The sequence below is a fragment of the Lepus europaeus genome, chromosome 9 (assembly GCF_033115175.1).
Source record: "Lepus europaeus isolate LE1 chromosome 9, mLepTim1.pri, whole genome shotgun sequence".
In the NCBI taxonomy this organism is placed as follows: domain Eukaryota; kingdom Metazoa; phylum Chordata; class Mammalia; order Lagomorpha; family Leporidae; genus Lepus; species Lepus europaeus.
Genome location: NC_084835.1, coordinates 39,459,068 through 39,478,457, shown reverse-complemented (window position 1 = coordinate 39,478,457; position 19,390 = coordinate 39,459,068). Strand labels below are relative to the sequence as shown.

General features: G+C 41.6%; 1 protein-coding gene across 21 annotated transcripts in view; it reads left to right on the top strand.

Annotated features, from left to right (window-relative positions):
- MAGI1 (membrane associated guanylate kinase, WW and PDZ domain containing 1) overlaps positions 1-19,390 on the top strand; it is a 679,462-nt gene that overhangs the window by 563,967 nt on the left and 96,105 nt on the right. For all 21 annotated transcript variants that reach the window (XM_062201226.1, XM_062201229.1, XM_062201219.1 and 18 more), the window contains exons 4-6: positions 371-577; positions 7,994-8,195; positions 14,714-14,796. In XM_062201226.1, coding sequence (XP_062057210.1) covers positions 371-577; positions 7,994-8,195; positions 14,714-14,796 — 492 coding nt within the window. The remainder of the gene's footprint in view (positions 1-370; positions 578-7,993; positions 8,196-14,713; positions 14,797-19,390) is intronic.

Genomic DNA, 19,390 nt, shown 5'->3' with positions numbered 1-19,390 from the left:
GAGGCTCACTCTAAATCAGATTCCAGCATTATGCTGGTGCATATATGTAAAGAGCCGGGCAATTGAGATTCAAATGTAATGAGCATGAAGTTTGCCTATTGAGCATGGCTGCCTTTGTTTTGCCCTGGTAGGTTCTTGGCCCCCAGAACAGTGCAGCTTTCCTTTTTGCTTCTGAAATCACCAGATCTAGCTGTACAGGAAAAGATACCTTTTCTAACCTACCCCAGAAATGAAACATAATTTGTTCTGGTTTCCTAGATTGATTTTTTTTTTTTTTTTAATGATCTGAGCAATTTGGTTGTGAAGTCTTGGAAAAAAACACCCAAGTATCCTTTTTGAAACATGCAAATGTGTCTCTCCCATCACCTAGGAAACTATTATGGGACACCCAAACCTCCCAGCCAGCCAGTCAGTGGGAAAGTGATCACGACGGATGCCTTGCAAAGCCTTCAGTCTGGCTCCAAGCAGTCCACCCCGAAGCGCACCAAGTCCTACAATGATATGCAAAATGCTGGCATAGTCCATGCGGAAAATGAGGAGGAGGATGACGTTCCTGAAATGAACAGCAGCTTCACAGGTAAAGGCCAGGCTGTGTCCTCATTAAAGGGGTGTGGGGAGAGGGGTGGCAGGAGGGGTTTCCAAAGACCTAAAAGAAGGATGCTGTTCTTAAGAGGAATTCAGTGAGGTTGCCAGAATTCCAGCTCTCACCACACAGTGCTCAGGGAAGAGGTGGTCTTTTCCTGGCCTACTTTTTGCACTTTTTCGTAGAATTACGTCGATGCCCCCTAAATATCTTTAAGGGGCTGGGAGTTAAATGTGTGAACATTATCACAGTCATCGTGGCTTTGTTCTCTCCAACATGATATGGTATACAAGAAAAAAAGTGTGCATTTTGGTCTTGGAACATCTCTGCATTATGACTGATTGCTGTGAAGCAGTATCTGAGAATTCGTTCCACGGGTTAATGTCCACTGATAATGTCTGGAAAGCCAGGAACATCTCCTTGTCTGATCCCTTTATAGGTAGAGAGATAGTGGGAATGTATCATGTGTTTAGTTAACTCATGGATTTTTGTCTATGCTTTAAAAAGGAAAAGATGGAAATTTAATATTGTAAGGTTATATGTCACATAGGTATTCTGTATTGTATGGCCTGTTGTGTTGATTGTGTTATGTATTTCCATCTATACTCTAGGCTTAGGTGTGCTGTAATTTATGAAGGGACAGAACCATGTGACTCTGTGTGCCAGACACTGGATGTTGGTTGTGTGACTCCAGGAGCACCAGGAGGCTAGGATCTGTGTTCCCAGATGAGTGCAGTGACCCTGAGCCATTCAAGAATATTTTTTTCACCGTATGAATGTTTGGCTTTTGGTAGTAGCTCAAATGCAACATCTGCGTGAGACATGAGTAACTTCAGTCTTTAATATTGTGACTAAGGAGAGTGTCTTTTTTCTGTTTTTCCTATATAGTATTCATGTATTGTCTTTAATGTTTTTTTGTCATGGAAGAGTTATTTTTAACATAGGAGAACTTCTCATATCACCATACTTTGACTTGAGAAAAGCTGACCCTGGGAAGGGGCTCAGTATTTTCTCCATGTGCCACCCAGTCTGATAGCATTCAACAAGAAACAACTGTTTTCCAGAATATTCTATCTATAGGCTTTGTGGATCTTTCTAAAGTCTTGCCATTCATTAACTAAGATGGCAATAAAAAATTTTTGGAATGACTTCGTCATAGCAGCAGCATAGCCCAACATTTTGTGTTTGTTTTTGATATATTTCGGTTGTTTTGTTGGCACATAATAACTGTACACACTAATAGATCACAGGTGACATTTCAGTACACGCATACAAATTGTAATGTTCGAATTAGACTAATTGGCATACTCATTACCTCAAACATTTAACATTTTTTTTTTTGCTTTGAGAACATTCAAAATCTTCCTTACCATTTTCAAATATACAGTTCATTATTGTCAGCCATAAGTTACAGTACTGCACTGTTCAGGATTCTAAATCATTTCTCCTGTGTATTTGTACCACTGTACCATGCACTAGCCATCTGCCTTCTCTCTCTTCATCCTCTCTCCTATATGCCCTTTCCAGACTGTGAGCCACTGTTCTACTTCTACCTTTATGAGATCACCTTTTCATTTCCATGAACATATAAGTGAGAACATGTGGTGTTTGTCTTTGTGACTTATGTTATTTGCATCAATGTGAATAGAACTGGAGGGCATTCTGTTAAGTGCATTGGACCAACCCTTTTTCAAGAAGTATTGGGTAAAGAAGGAAGGGGATTGTTTGTTATCCTGGCTTGGCTCTTGACAGTTTTCTTTATATGAATGTGTTGTTTGACTTCATTCATCTGTACAATCAGTAGCTAGGATTAGATCATTTCTAAGTTTCCCCTTTTAGCTCTGAGATTTAAATGCATGAAAATTTCCATTTTCTCAATAAGAACGAGTTAGGCTGACATATAGTTGCAGTATCTGGAAGAAAGTTGTCGTCTTTTTTTAAAATTTTCTCTTTGAATAATTTTATTTAATATGTTGCTTTTCAAGGACATAGGACGGGTTTTTTTTTATATTTTTTGAGATAAAATATATTTTTTTATTGTCCAATGCTAATGGCTCTACAAAATAAAGAATTCAACAAATAATTTGTCATCTTTTATATATATATATATATATATTTTTTTTTTTAAATTAATTCCACAAAAATGGTTCAGCTGGTTATGGTAGTTCTCACTGAAAGAAGAAAAGAGATAATGAAAAAGTGTTACCTTTCCTTTAAAAATATATGATATTTTAATGTTTTAATATTTCTTTTTCTTTTTTTTTTGCAATCCTACATTTTAATTTTTTTTCGTTTATTAAACTTTTATTATTTCAACAATAAGAATAGGAAATCCTGACATTATAGACCAAGACACAGAACCCTTGGGAGAGAAAACTTATTACTTGTGCTTCATGAGTGTACAGTTGCATTGATAGCCCAAACACATAGTTAAGTAACTTAAGTATACAAAGAACACCTTTTATGAAAGTGTTGTGTTCATTATGGACAGCATGGAAACTGTGCAATAAATGAGTACAGCTGAGTCGCCTATTAATCACCTCCAAGAGACAGCAAAATGTTGTTTGTGTTTCTCCCTCCTCCAAAGACCACTGTTGAACATTAGGGTGTTGGCAAGCACTTCCTTTTTATTGATACACAATGGAAAAAACATTGCTTTGGAATGTCAAGAAGTAATATTTACTGTGAGATCTGTTTCTCAAGGGTCGGCCAGTTATGGCAGACACTTTCCCAAGGTTTTTACTCAATACCAGGTAGTTCAAATAGTTTTTCCAGTATAATAAAGCTAGTGAGTATCAGAGCTGCTTTTCCAACCGAGAAAGCTAGTCTCCAGAACCTTAGGTGCACATTCGCTGTTATTTGTGTTGTAAATCAATTCATCAGCTCCATGGTGCTCCAAAGATTTTGAATGGTTGTTCATTGAGAGATATACATAAATCTAAAACAGTATATAATTTTATTGTTTCTTATAGATTTATTTATTTGAAAGAGTTACAGAGAAAGAGGGAGAGAGATTTCATGTGCTATTTTTTTTTTTTTTTGACAGAGTTAGACTGTATGTGTGTGTGTATGTGAGAAAGAGAGAGAGAAAGGTCTTCCTTCCGCTGGTTCACCTCCCAAATGGCCGCTACGGTCAGAGTTACGCCGATCCAAAGCCAGGAGCCAGGTGCTTCTTCCTGGTCTCCCACACAGGTACAGGCGCCCAAGCACTTGGGCCATTCTCCACTGCCTTCCCAGGCCACAGCAGAGAGCTGGACTGGAAGAGGAGCAACCGGGACTAGAATCCGGCGCTGGCCCCATCTGCTGGTTTATTTTCCAAATGGCCACAATGGCTGGGGATGGGCCAGGCCAAAGCCAGGAGCCAGGAACTTCTAGGTGTCTTACATGGATGCAGTGGCCCAAGCACTTGGGTCGTCTTCCCCTGTCTTCCCTTGTCTTCCCAGGTGCATTAGCTGGAAGTTGGATCGAAAGTGGAGCAGCCAGGATTTGGACTTGAACTGGCACCCATATGGGATGTCAGCATTGCAAGCTGTGGTTTTACGTACAACAACACAACACCACCCCAAGAAAGTATCGTTTTTTTTTTTTTTAATAAGATTTATTTTATTTATTTGAAAGACAGCGTTACAAAGAGAGGTAGAGACAGAGAGGCCTTCCATCCACTGGTTCACTCCCCAAATGGCTACAATGCCTAGAGCTGAGCCATTCCAAAACCAGGAGCCTGGAGCTTCTTCTGGGTCTCCCACGTGGGTGCAGGGGCCCAAGTACTTGGGCCGCCTTCTACTGCTTTCCCAGGCACATTATCAGGGAGCCGGATTGGAAGTGGAGCAGCTGGGACTCGAACCAGGGCCCATATGGGATGTTGGCTGGGACTTGAACTTGCTGCACCATAGCGCTGGCCCCAAGAATGTATCATTTTAAAACATGTATTTATTTGAGAAGTAGAGCAAAAGAGAAAGAGAGAAAACACTTCCATTGCTTGTTTACTCTAAATGCAAGTTGATCCTAGGCTGAAGACAGGAACCAGGAATCTAATTCAGGTCTCCCTTTCTGGATGGCAGAAAGCCATATTTACATGAGCCATCACTTGAGGCCTCCCAGGGTCTTTTTTTTTTTGTTTTTTTTTTTTTTTTTGTTTTTTTGACAGGCAGAGTGGATAGTGGATAGTGAGAGAGAGAGAGAGAGATCTTGCTTTTTGCCGTTGGTTCACCCTCCAATGGCCGGCGCAGCCGGCGCACTGCGGCTGGCGTACCGCGCTGATCCGATGGCAGGAGCCAGGTGCTTATCCTGGTCTCCCATGGGGTGCAGGGCCCAAGCACTTGGGCCATCCTCCACTGCACTCCTGGGCCACAGCAGAGAGCTGCACTGGAAGAGGGGCAACCGGGACAGAATCCGGTGCCCCGACCGGGACTAGAACCTGGTGTGCCGGCGCCCCAAGGCGGAGGATTAGCCTGTTGAGCCACGGCGCCGACCTCTCCCAGGGTCTTTATTAGCAGATAGCTGGAGTCAGGAGCTAGAGTGTAGTTTCAAACCCAGGCAATCCAATGTGGGACCTGCCTTTCTTAAGCACTAAGCTGAATACTTGCCTCAAGCATATATATATATATTTTTTTTTGACAGGCAGAGCTAGACAGTGAGAGAGAGAGAGAGAAAGGTCTTCTTTCCATTGGTTCACCCCCCAAAAGGCTGCTACAGCCGGCATGCTGCGCCAATCCGAAGCCAGGAGCTTCTTCTGGGTCTCCCATGCGGTTGCAGGGCCCAAGCACTTGCGCCATCCTACACTGCACTCCTGGGCCACAGCAGAGAGCTGGACTGGAAGAGGAGCAGCTGGGACAGAATCCAGCACCCCGACTGGGACTAGAACCCAGTGTGCCGGTGCTGCAGGCGGAGGATTAGCCTAGTGAGCTGTCGCGCCGGCCTCAAGCATTTATATTTTTAAAAGAAGCTTTAGAGAAGTTTTTCTTATGTGACTTTATGTACTCAGAGTCACTTCTAAAAGTCCTTGAGAGTATATGTGTTTGTGTGTGTGTGTGCATGTGCTGGTGTGTGAGTGTGTATAAATGCTTGAAAGCTTCTGATTGACATAAATAAAAATGCCATTCATTTTCTGTTATGGTTTACAAACAGTTTTCACAAGTGTGCAGAAAACCTCCTGGAAATATGAGAGATACTGTCTTCTCAGATATTACCTTCCCAGTTCTATGGAAGAGAATTCTGAGGGGTAGTGTGTATTCACCACTGAACCATAGGAGAACCAGACTCCCTATCTTCCCATTCACTCTCCTTGCAGTATTCCAAAGTCTTCTTTGGATTCATTGGCAACCTTGAGTAAGAATGTGGCAGAAGAGCTCCTAAATGTTTGGTAGGTTAAATGAAAGATCTTTTAAAAGTCACAGTGTATATCAAAGTCAGAGCCCTGATTGAGCCTGTGGATTCTTGAGTCTGCCCTATGTCTGCCCTTCCTGTACTTTCCATTTTATTCCAGAAGATGTGGTGGTATATGTTCTTTTTAACTGGAAATAAGACACAGAAAGCATGGAAAATAAACATGAATATTGGATAGTCTAAAGTCCTTTTGTTGGAATTATATGTTTTTTTCTCTAGGAATTGTAACATTCTGTTATTCCTGTCCTGTGGCTGAGATTTGGAGACACTGGGAGTACTTTTGTTTTTTTAAACACGAATTTTTTAACCCATTGTTCATCTGAGTCCCTCTGATTTCCTTTGTGGTGTGTTACACTCATTTCCACTACTCTCTCTAGTTTCTATTAAAGGGCTTAATTAAAATTAGCAGTGAATTTATTCATGTCTCCTATTGTGGAGGCAGTTACCAGCCTCTTAAATATTATATTAAAATGATCAGTGGATTTCATTTTTTGTTAACCTGTACTGTTGGATACAAGTCATAAAACTGACTCACATTAATTTAATCATACATATGACTTTGGGGGAATCAAGCAGTTGTAGAGCAAGAGTAGCTTTGATTTCAGGCGCAGAAATATTGGATAACTTTCCCCATCTTTATCCTCTGCTTTCCTCTATGTGGACTTCATTGTAGCAAGTCTTGCCAAGCTATATCAAGATGGCTCCCACACCTACAGCATGAGAATCCATCAGATAAATAACCCCAGCATCAAGAGATTACCTCTTGCTGGAGTAAAATTTTCATGCCCGATACCCATTGGTTTGCCTTAGATCGTATACCTATTGTTGAACCAACCATAAAGGCAAAAATGATGGAGTACTGCTGACTGGCCAAGAGTGTTACCTGGAGCCAGGAGTTCCCACCTGGACTACATGGACCTGGAATGGAAGGGGTGGTTTCTACAAGGATGCCTGAGTACTTCTAGCAGAAGTTGTAGGGATGGATACAGTGCTGGGAAAATTTCCACGCAGCATCCTTCATGGGTGGTTTCGGTGGAAGTGGTTGCCGAGTAGGCTTGACATGTTTTCCATCCAACTTTTGTGTGCTCCTCATCAGAGAAAGCTTTGCCAACCATGTGTTATCTTCCACTCTGCGTTTATGTTGTCAGAAATGCCCGCAGGATGATTACTGTGGGAGATATAAAGTCATTCTGTCCCTTGATCAATGTGTTTTAAAGCCTGCTTGACATTTAATATCATCAGCCTCTATAAAAATTCACCCAAAATGTTAACAACCATAATGCTGTTTGTGGCTACTTTGATGACATCACCCCTGATGTTTCTAGTTAATGAGAGGGCGAGGAGACTCATGTACTTAGAGCCTTCCTTAAAGATCCGTGTCAAATCAGTCCACCCACATGGCAGTGTTATGAGGGTAACTGTCTTGATTTTCACAGGAACGTTCTCGACTTCTCCAAAAAAGGCTCCAGTGTGACTCACTGGTATAGCTGTCTCTGAACTCTTTTTACTTTCCAGCTTGCTTTGTCAGTCTTCGATCTTCGCCAGTGTCTACCAAAAATATTTTCAATGAATGACTTACGTAAACGTGGATGATAATGCCACTCTGTGTCTTCAGCATGGAATTCTTTATTGCCCCCAGAAGTCTCTTATGTGTCATGAACCCAAACCTACGCAATGAGAGTGCCCATCAGTCTGGTTGGATGGCTTTCCCAGTTTATAGACTCTTGATTTTGAGTGTTGCCTTGGTTTCACCTTTGCATCTTCAAGATTGTGAACACTGCTTATCCAGGCACACTTTTCTCTGTGTTCCTTTTAAGTAAAATAGGTTTGTTGGCTGTTTCGACACAGTCTGTTGGAGGAACATCATTGTAAGTAAGTCAGAAGTCACAGTGGGTGCCCAGCACTTAGGAGAAGAGCATTTTAAAATTCAGAATATGCAGGTAGTGTGCTTCCCAGGTTTGAGACGTGATTGCTAAATATGTTCTTGTTTTCTCTCCCTTTCTTTCTCCCTACCTGGTTCAACAGCCGATTCTGGTGACCAAGACGAGCACACTCTCCAAGAAACAGCATTACCACCTGTGAATAGTAGCATCATCTCTGCTCCCATCACGGACCCTTCTCAGAAGTTCCCTCAATACCTACCTCTTTCTGCAGAGGATAATTTAGGTCCTCTACCTGAAAACTGGGAGATGGCCTATACCGAAAATGGAGAAGTCTATTTTATAGAGTAAAGTATACCATTATTCCTACCTGACTCATTCCTTCTCTTCCTTTTCCCTTCCTTCTCTCCAGCAGTCAGGGATGTAAATTAAAAACAGGGGGATTGGTCACCCAATCATGGTCTTTCGTAATGTCTAACAAGCTTTGTATGAAAAAATTTTAATTAGCTATATCATCCTAGTTATTGAGTCTGAAGACTTTGAGAAAGCGGAAGGTGAGTAACTTCCTTGTAAGGTTACACAACTATTTATGATACATATCAATTGGACTAACACTGAAGGTTTTATTTAGCCATTAAAAATAATAAACACTTTTAAAAAATAATTCACATACAGCTTTCTTACCATTGAGTTTTAAGACTTCTTCATATGAGTACTTCAAAAAGTTCATGGAAAATGAAATTAAAAGATAAGCTTACTCTGTACAAAAAAATAAATATAATTTATTATAGCATGTGTTTTCCATGGGTTTTTTTGAACACTTTATAGGTATGATTCCTTTGTCATATTTGTGATTGGCAAGCGCTTTCTCCAAGTCTGGGTTGTCTGTTCATTTTATATATATATATAATAATATATATAATAATATATAATATAATAATAATTATAGATATATATATATAATTTGCTTTTTGAGAGAGGAGAGAGAGAGACCTCCCATCTGCTGGTTCACTGCTCAAATGCTCAGAACCAGGAACTCAGGTCTCCTATATAGGGGGCAGGAACCCAATAACTTGAGCCATCACCTCTGCCTCTCAGAGTCTACATTGTCAGGAAGCTGTAATCAGGAGCCGGAGCTGGGAAGCGAACCCATGCGCTGTGATGTGGGATACAGACATCCAGCCTCTAGGTCACTCACTCACCCCTTCATTGTTCTAACAGTCTTTCCAAGACCAAATGTTCTTGATTTTCATGAGGTCTAATTTGTCAGCTGTTTTCTTTTGTGGGTTATGCTTTTGCGATAGTAGCTATGGAATCTTTGCCTACCTCAAAGCCATTAAAGACTTTTATTATATTTCTTTTAGGAATTTCGTAGTTTCACATTTTACATTTAGGTCCATGATCCCTTTTAAGTTAAATTTTTTTACATGATACAAGGTGTATGGATCAGTATTTGAGAATATATATGTGGATGCTAAAGTCTTTCAAAATGATAAAACTTAAATTCTGTGTAAACATTTGATAATTAACTTTTGCTAAAAAGCTAAAAAATTTTGCAGTTGAAGCGATTCTGAAAAATGTATGATGAATATGATTTTTATAACCAAAAAGAGAATTTTTTAAATCAATTACTTTGATTCTATTGTTATGTCATTAAGATTCATCTTTTTATATACTACTTAAAATGAAAAAATAGTGGTCAAACTCTCAGGAGAATAAAAACATAAATGAGTATTCATATGTACATATAGATTGAAACTGAACTACTGTTTGGGCCAGCGCTGTGGCACAGCTGGTTAAGCCACCACCAGCAGTGCCAGCATCTCATATGGGCACTGATTCAAGCCTCAACTGCTGCGATTCCAACCCATCTCCCTGTTAATGCCCCTGAGAAACAGCAGAGGATGGCCCAGCTCTGGCCACTGTCACCATTTGGGGAGTGAGTAGATAGAAGATCCATTTGTCCTCTCTTACTGACTATAACTCTGCCTTTCAAGTAAATAAAAATTCTTCTAAAAGAAACCAAACTACTCTTAAATGGCCAGTAAGAAAGGAGAGCATTGCAGAGGAGTATAGGAAGGATCTCACTTTGATAAAGTATATGCTTTCATACCCACATACCGCATATACTGTATGTGTGCATTTGTTTCTATGGGTATGTAGATAGAATTTCCAAAATTTATGAACAATGTGTATTACGAAAAACTGCATGGATATCAACAACTTCCTTGCACCACAGTAAACATCTTTTAAGTCCATTTCTCCATGAACTCTTTGATGTATCCTTCTATATTTCTTTATGTAGAAAACATCTACAAATATCTACTAACAGTTGGGTTTGAGTTAAGTAAAAGGAGTTTATTTTCTAATCACATTATACATTTCTGTAGGGTTTTAACTTTTTTTAGCTTTATGTGTTTTGTAATTAGAGAAAACAATGAAGTCAAGCTCAATTTTCCTAAACACATGAGAAAGAGGGAGAACACTTAGGTTCACAAAGCCTGTGTTTTAGTCCTATCTAGGAAGAAGTCTTAGATAACTGAATTAGAGCCCCTGAGTTGTCGACCAACCAGAGGGAGGAAATAATCCATGGTTTCTTCGTATTCATGGAAAATGCTTATTAAAGAAAGGGGTAGAAGTTCTGCTCCTAATTCCAGTTTCCTGATAGTGTGTACCCCGGGAGGCAGCAGGTGAAAGCTTAAGTAGTTGAGTCCCTGCTTCCCACAAGAGAGACCTGGATTCAGTATTTCCCTCTCAACTTTAGTCTGGCCTATTCCCTACCATTATAGGCGTTTGGGAAGTGAAGCAGTGCATGGGAGAGTTTCTCTCTGTGTCTCTCTCTCTGCTCCCTATGCTTTTCAAAAAAAACAAAACAAAACAGAAGGACTGGAAGATGTCATCTTTTCCTGGGAATTAGGGAAGTATAGTGGTTAAGAACTCACCCCAAAACTGATGCTGTCCACCACTTTCTAGTTGGTGACCTTGGGAACTTGTGGGGACCTCTTTGCATCCCAATTTTTCATGAGTGGAAAAGGAAGAAATGAATGTTAAGAGTTGTACTTACCTTGTCAGTCTAAGAATGAGAGGAGACAGCGTAAAGTTCTTAGACCAGTTCTAATCAGTGGTTGCTGATGTCGTTATTACCATTTTTGTCACCATCTTCTGGTCATTACAGAGGAGTACAGACATTGTTAAAAAAAAAAACAGGATGTCAGCTGTATGATCAGGATTTTGTACTTAGCTTTTGCAATAAATTGCCTTTAAAATTATTTCCATTAGTGAGGAAGAACGGTGCTGAGAAAAGGAGAGTATAACAGAGGCATTCTTAGTAATAGAATACAATGTGAAACTCAGATTACTGGAAGAGAAGGCACTGGTAATTTTGCTTAAGAGTGGCTTAATACATTAGAAAAAAGAAAGTTGGACATGTCCATAGTTAATAAGATGGAAGCCCCAAACTGTGGCTGCCTTGCGTAAAAGCACAGTGTTCTACCTACTTCTCATGATTTCCTTTAGCTTTTAGCTAATGTGAAGCTGATGTTCCACTGAATTAATATTTAATAGAAAATTATATAAAAATGGAGTTTCTGACAGTTGTGAGACTTTTGTCTATAGCTGTCAAAATCCACAGATATTGATTAGTTACATACTATTTATATTTTTAACTTAAATAACCTCGTTACTGAGTTGTATGTTTCATTCTCATAAACTGCCACTTAGATGATTTTATGTTTATTTAAGATTTATTTTATTTGAAAAGTAGAGTTACAGAGAGTAGGGGACAGAGAGTGATCTTCCATATACTGATTCACTCCCCCAATGACCATAATGGCCAGGGCTGGAGCAGGCTGAAACCAGGAACCGGGACCTTCTTCCAGGCCTCCCACATGGCTGCAGCGGCCCAAACACTGGGGCCATCTTATGTTGCTTTCCTAAGCACAATAGCAGGGAGCTGGATCAGAAGTGGAACAGCTGAGATTTAAACTGCTTCCCATATGGGATGCTGGCATCACAGGTAGTGGCTTAACCCACTAGGCCACAGCACCAGCCCCAGATGATTTTACATTGAATAGCAAGTTAAATTTCATTACAATTGAATCTGCTTTGTTTTATGCATATGTATATATATTTGAGCATGTATTAGTTTTGTGGTTTGTGGGAAACCTAGGAGATTCTAGAAAGTAAAAAGCACATGTAAATATCAAGCATGAATTTAGAAACTCTGGATATTGTGTGGAAAATGAACATAAGACTCTGAAAGGAGAAGCAAATAAGGCAGACTGGCTAAGGAGCTTAGGATCAGTGAACGACAGGGAGTTTCTTGACCTTTCTTTCCTGGTGGGGAGTGGGGAGGAAGAGAGAGATCACTCCCCAAATGGCCACAATGGTCAGGACTGGACCAGGTGGAAGCCAGGAGCCAGGAACTGCATCCTCGTCTCCCAGATGAGTGGAAGGGGTCCAAGGCCATCCTCTGCTGTTTTTCCAGGAAAGGGGCCTCCTCCAAAACAGAGTTATTTCAACAGTGGCTGTAGTGTAGCCAACCCACAGAATAATCTGCATTTGCAACCTCACCTGCACCAGCCAAGGTCAGGTGGGGAACCCCAGTCAACATGCTACAGGGTGTGACAAGCAGCCCAGCCCTCCCTGGCTGCTGTTTCCACAAAGGTTCAGCATCTAGCTGGCCCTGTGATTGCAAGTGGGCAGCAAGAATAGATCTGCGGAGCCCACGTGATGGGGATGTGGACCTCCACGCCTTCCTGGCATCAAAGACACACCCTCTGCTTTCCCCACTAGCGTGGTGTCAGGATGTTTAGGGAGAAAAGAATCAGAACAGATGCTGGTACTTGTAAGTGGTCAGATGGTTCACTACCCAATTGGCTGCAATGGCTGGAACTGCACTGATCAGGAGCCAGGAGCTTCCTCCGGTTCTCCCATGTTGGTGCAGGGCCCAAGGACTTGGGTCATCCTCCATTGCACTCCCAGGCCATAGCAGAGAGCTGGATGGGAAGAGGAGCAGCCGGGATTAGAACCGGCACCCACATGGGATGCTGGCACTTCAGGCCAGGGTGTTAACCCGCTGCACCACAGCGCCAGCCCCATTTCACTTTGTTCATTGTGTTTTTCCTTCCTTTTGTTGCCATTTTTAAAACGATTTATTTATTTGAGAGGCAGAGTTACAGAGAGGAGGAGAAAGAGCGAGCTTCCAACTCCTGGTGTACTCCCTAAATGGCAATAGCATGTGCCAGGCTGAAGCCCAGAACCTGGAACTCTATCCAGGTCTCCCATGTGGGTGGCAAGAGCCATTTTGCACTGCCTTCCCAGACACATTAGCAGGGGGCTGCATCAAAAGTGGAGCAGCCAGGACTCCAGTGCTCATTTGAGCTGTAGCATCACAGGTGGTGGTTTAACTTCCTGTGCCACAACACCAGCCCCTCTATTAGCACAACTGAATTGACATGTTTTTCACTTAAGACAGGATTTTATTTTTAACTATTAATATTATTTTAGTTCAAAGTAACAAATAATGCCACTTCCTTCTAACCCCATATTTATAACCTAAACTAAGAGAAAAAAGTTAAGTAAGTGACTAAATTTCAAAAAAATTTTGGATCCGGCACAGTGGTGTAGTGGGCTAAGCCTCCGCCTGTAGCGCCGGTATTCCATGTGGGCGCTGGTTCTAGTCCAGGTTGCACCTCTTCCAGTCCAGCTCTCTGCTGTGGCCTGGGAAAGCAATGGAAGGAGGCCCAGGTCCTTGTGCGTCGCACCCATGTGGGAGGACTTGGAAGAATCTCCTAGCTCCTGGCTTTGGATGAGCCCAACTTTGGCCCTTGTGGCCATTTGGGGAGTGAACCAGTGGAAGGAAGACCTCTCTGTCTCTGTCTGTCTGTCTATAACTCTGCCTCTTAAATAAATAAATAAAATCTTTTTTAAAAAATCTTTTTTTTCTTAATTAATTAATTTATTTTTATTTCTGGTTTGTAGCCAGAATGAGTAGACTTGGAGTTCCTTCCCCCACTCACTTTGCTGCATGGGGTGGATGTGGAGACCCTGGCAGAACTTTGTCCCCGAGGTCTTAGTCTGCTGTGGAGGCAGAAAAGCTGTGTCTATGCAGCCGTCCTCATGATCTTCCCAACATGGTGGAAAGACAGTGTCCTTGTGGATGTTTTTCACACTTTGATCTTCAAGGCTTGGCTCACTGTTTGTACAAACACTTCATCCCGAGTCAGGCTGTGCTCTCTGGAAGGCAGTTGGGGCACATGCTTAGTTTCTCCAAGCTTTTGCTTAGCCCAGGTGCTGTTTATGATAGGTAATTTGGAGTTGCCATCAGTATGTCCCAAGCATAATTCAGGACACTATGATTAATGGTGTGTTTTAGTCACTGAGCCACTTGAGAGAGTTGAGGGAGTCTCACACTGTCATTAGAATTCTTACATATCATGGGGATAATGAGTAAAGTAGCAGCCTTCCATGTGAATTCCAGGACCTAAGATTTAAGTCATAGACAAAATAAATTGATGTTTTCTCTTTGACGAATGTGAAGATTAGAAAATAAGTCTAGATAAGGACAGACAGGATAGGCAAGGGGTATCATTTGTAACTCATTTTTCATAAATAAAATTGGTATTTCATTTCCAGCTTTCAGTAAAGGGGCAATTAATTATATCTTAAGAAGGTAAGAAGCCTGCTCAAGACCTTCCCCAAGCCATTGTATTATTCCAAACTCAGGCTCTCCTCTGGTTTGAGTTTGATGTTGGAAAGTATCTTTCTTTTGGTTGGGGAGCAGGTATTTCAAAATTTCTTCTGTCACTGGGCTTTTGGCTATTTTGATTTAAACATCTTTCCTGTTTTTGTTTCTTCTTTGCAGCCATAATACAAAAACAACATCTTGGTTAGACCCTCGGTGCCTGAATAAGCAGCAGAAGCCCCTGGAAGAGTGTGAAGATGATGGTAAGGACAGGGAAGGTCTTGGGTTCAGTGAGGTGGGGGTGTGTTCCCATGTGCAAATTCTGAAGGGTGCTAAGAAGGGCAGTGGAGTTGTAACAGTTTTGGAAAGGTAATCCAATTTCTAGTAAGTATGCTGTGGTTTACCAAAGTGGGGGAAGTCAGAATTGCTGCAAAAGAACCATTTGTTCACATCTAGAAGCAGGTGCACAGCAACATCTCCATTAGAAACAGAACTTTAGCACAGTCTGAAACCATTCAAATGCAGGCATGTCTTCCAACTCGAGAGACCAGGAGGCTCTAGAAAATTCTAGAAACATAGAAGCCAAAGATGTTCAGGCCACTCACACTGGACCTTCACTCTACGTTTTGAAAATCATTGGGGATGGCCAGCGCTGCGGCTCACTTGGCTAATCCTCCGCCTGCAACGCTGGCACCCGGGTTCTAGTCCCAGTTGGGGCGCTGGATTCTTTCCCAGCTGCTCCTCTTCCAGCTCAGCTCTCTGCTGTGGCCCGGGAAGGCAGTGGAGGATGGGCCAAGTGCTTGGGCCCTGCACCTGCATGGGAGACAGGGAGGAAGCACCTGGCTCCTGGCTTTGGATCGGCGCAGCACTCTGGCCACAACGCCGGCGGTAGCGGCCATTTGGGTGGTGAACCAACGGAAGGAAGACCTTTCTCACTGTCTAACACTGCCTGTTGGAAAAAAAAAAAATCACTGGGGACAAAAATCAAGATGCTCTCTTGAATTCTATGTATTTTATGACTCTATTAATTTCCCCATCTTGAGTGTAAATAATGCAGATACTGCATTTTTAAATTTAGGAATCACTGTACAACTTAGAACATACCTAGAGTATCTGAAAAGTGTATACTACCAAGAAAGAGACAAAGGTATTAGCCAGAGCCCTCCCTCCTGGTTAATCTCAGAAACACACTAAAAATAAGAATTTTTAAAAAATTTATTTATTTATTTATTTGAAAGTCAGCGTTACACAGAGAGAGGAGAGGCAGAGAGAGAGAAAGGTCTTCCATCTGATGGTTCACTCCCCCATTGGCCGCAGTGGCCGGAGATGCGCTGATCCGAAGCCAGTAGCCAGGAGCCTACTCCAGGTCTCCCATGCGGGTGCAGGGGCCCAAGGTCTCGGGCCATCTTCCACTGCTTTCCCAGGCCATAGCAGGGAGCTGGATCAGAAGAGGAGCAGCTGGGTCTCAAACCGGTGACCATATGGGTTGCTGGCACTTCAGGCCAGGGTGTTAACCCGCTGTGCCACAGTGCCGGCCCCAAAATAAGAATTTTTGTTAAAAAAGCTTATTTCAGAGATTTGGAGTTTCTAATTCCTTCTGTTTATTCCAGTTTACAGATGTTAATCCTAAGTTCTATGAAAATTATTTTTTGACATGGACATACAGCTTACTTTGCATCTCATTATTCACTTCTGATACTTGAACTAGTACAATTATTGAATAAAAATTCAAGTAAGATAACAAAATTTTATTAATTTGTCCCTTAGTGCAGAGCTATTGTGCATATACATTTGAGGTTTGTTTTTGAATGCATTTTATTTTATTTATTTATTTATTTTTTTACTTTTTTAAAAAATTTATTTGACAGATAGAGTTAGAGACAGTGAGAGAGAGAGATAGGTCTTCCTTCTGTTGGTTCACTCCCCAAATGGCCTCCATGGCCGGTGCTGTGCCTTTCCAAAGCCAGGAGCCAGGTGCTTCCTCCTGGTCTCCCCTGCGGGTGCAGAGGCCCAAGTGCTCGAGCCATCCTCCATTGCCCTCCCAGGCCACAGCAGAGAGCTGGAGTGGAAGAGGAGCAACCGGACTAGAACCCGGTGCCCATATGGGATGCCGGTGCCGCAGGTGGAGGATTAACCAAGTGAGCCACGGCGCCGGCCCCCTGAATGTATTTTAAATTATAATCCCGTTGAAATCTTGTCCTGAAAGACAAGATTTGTTTCATGAGAGTACTTCCAAAAATTCATGGGAAAATAGCATTAAAACATAGGTTTATTTTGGTGCAAAAATGTTTTGGAATCCATGCATAGGTTTTTTTCATAAAAATTTCATGAAAAATACATGTTGTGATAAAACTATGTGTGCATTTCAAAGCAGTTGTGCACCAAAATGGAATCCATCTTTTACTTCTGTTTTTAACACATTTTTTTAAAGTGTATTTATACAGAGTTTGCAGATGACATTGAATTGTGTGCAGTTGTGTGCTCATTTTTGACTGAGTGACTTCGAGTGTAAATACAAGTCCTCTGACTTAGGGGGCATACTGCGATGCTCATTCTATTTTGGTTGCTTGCTCCAGTTCCTGTGGAAAGAGTGGGACAGGTTTGGTCAGTTCTTAGTATTTTGCCTGCTCAGAGAATAATGAACTGTCTTGTTTATTCAAATGTTCTGTTTAACATATAATACTTAGGTGACCAATTTTCAAAGATCAGAACATAAAACACATTGAACCATAAAACTTCACAGAACAAAATTTAATCTTTATTTGATGCCTGCTGATTTTGAAAGCAATTTAGACACTCTTATTACAGTATCTTCAATGTCAATACCCATTCTAATTATACTGAGACTGTATAAAAATGCCTGTTAATATAATTTCCTTGATGTTAGAAGACTGCAGTAGCTTTTACTGAGAAACCCCTGTCGGTGGAATAGAAGTATTGAGTAGAATTAATAACTGTTTTTGTTACTGAATCTTGTCATTTTTAATTCTTGGAATTCTTATTATTTGTGCTAATGTTATTTCCTTTGTGGTGTGTCTTCATACCAAATGCAGTTAGTTTAGTAATTATCCCCTCAACATTAGCATTCTGTTTCTAGTTGAAATTATATGTGTGTCTGTGTGCCTGTACACACCAACAGTGTAAATATATAAACAGATCATGGCAAGTATCAGTGTGCATTTCTGTTGCTTGTTAACACACAGCTACTTTGTGTTATTGATTATATAATTACACAAAGCAGAAAAACGGGGTTATAAATATTGTTCTTGTCCCTATAGGTCATATGCACATGGACTATAAGTGTAGTTTCATACTTAATTATTATAAAGATTTTGTATTTGTTAATTTCTGTCTCAAATGAAAAGCTAGTCGGGGATTTTTGATCTTCAGTGTGTAACATGTTATTACTGTTTGTCTTGTTTAACAAGAAGTCTTCCACCTAGCCTTTGAGCCCCAGACCAATACTTTAACCTACCTGGTTGATAGTGCCAACTGGTTGTATCCAGAGACTTCAAACTGAGTCTGGTTAGGGCTGCACAAATGGTCTTTCTCCCCAAAATCTGGTCCTCTCTAACTGTTCCCTAACTCTATTTAGGATAAATCCATGCATATTTAAAAATTCCCTTTATCTCCCTACCACCTTGTTCACACCCATTTCTAAGGCATGAAACCATCTGAATTCTCTGAGCCCCCAGATGTCACTGAATTCCACTCACTGTGTTTTTCAGCACTCTGCCACGACTCCTGACTCTCTCTATGCTGCCTACAGAGCAGTCTTTTAACGTCAGTGGGATGGTGTTATTGCTGACCACCCCCAGGACCAAGCCCTGTTGAGTGCCTCGCTTGTCTGCTCAGTAACTGTCAAATGTATAACTTGCTTGTCAAAGCCCTGTGTGGTTCAGCCTCGCTAACTTCTCTCTCCCTCCCGCTTTCGGCTCTCTGCTCCTCATCCCTGCTCATCCTCAATGAGTTCCCACCCCATGACAGTCAGCTGTGCAGTTCTCTCTTCTTAGGATTCATGTGCAATCACACAGAGTCACTGAACCTCTTCCATATTCAAGTGCATTCTCAGACCTTAAGGTGTATCAAGGAATGTGACGCACAAAAGCCTTGCTCTTACAGAGCTTATGTTGTAGTCATTTTTTACTCATGTCTTTTTGTTAGTTTGCAGCCCTGGGATTTTTTCCCACAATCTTGCCCCCGGATGCAATATATTAGGAATGTTACTCTAGAGCACTTAGTGTGATTTTTTTTTTTTTTTTTTAATGCCAATCCGAAGTCAGGAGCCAGGTGCTTCCTCCTGGTCTCCCATGCAGGTGCAGGGCCATCCTCCACTGCCTTCCAGGGCCATAGCAGAGAACTGGACTAGAAGAGGAGCAACGGGACAGAATCCGGCGCCCCAGCTGGGACTCGAACCCGGGATGCCGGCGCCACAGGCGGAGAATTAGCCTAGTGAGCTGCAGCAGCGGCCGCGTGTGATCTTAATTTATTGATGTGAGCTCTGGACTCGTTTCCTCTTCCACAAGGTTGGGAATGTGTCCGATTATGCTCATTTTGATATCTCTGTCACCCAGCACGGTGACTGACACCTTGTAGGTGCCAGTTCATTGAAGAAGTGAATGTGTGTTCCCAAAGACATTCCAAGCTAATATACAAATGGGCATTTTCACAAGGACTTTGTGTAAGAAACAATGCCAGTCAGAACTCACTATTGGCATTTGAGTAGGACTGTGTGGGTGACTTAAGTCAGTAATCATTGATTGATTGATTGTTTTTTGATTGTCTCACTCATTCAAGAAATACTCAGTACCTAACATGTTCCTGAAGCTGTGCTGAGCACTGAGCACATGGCTGCGG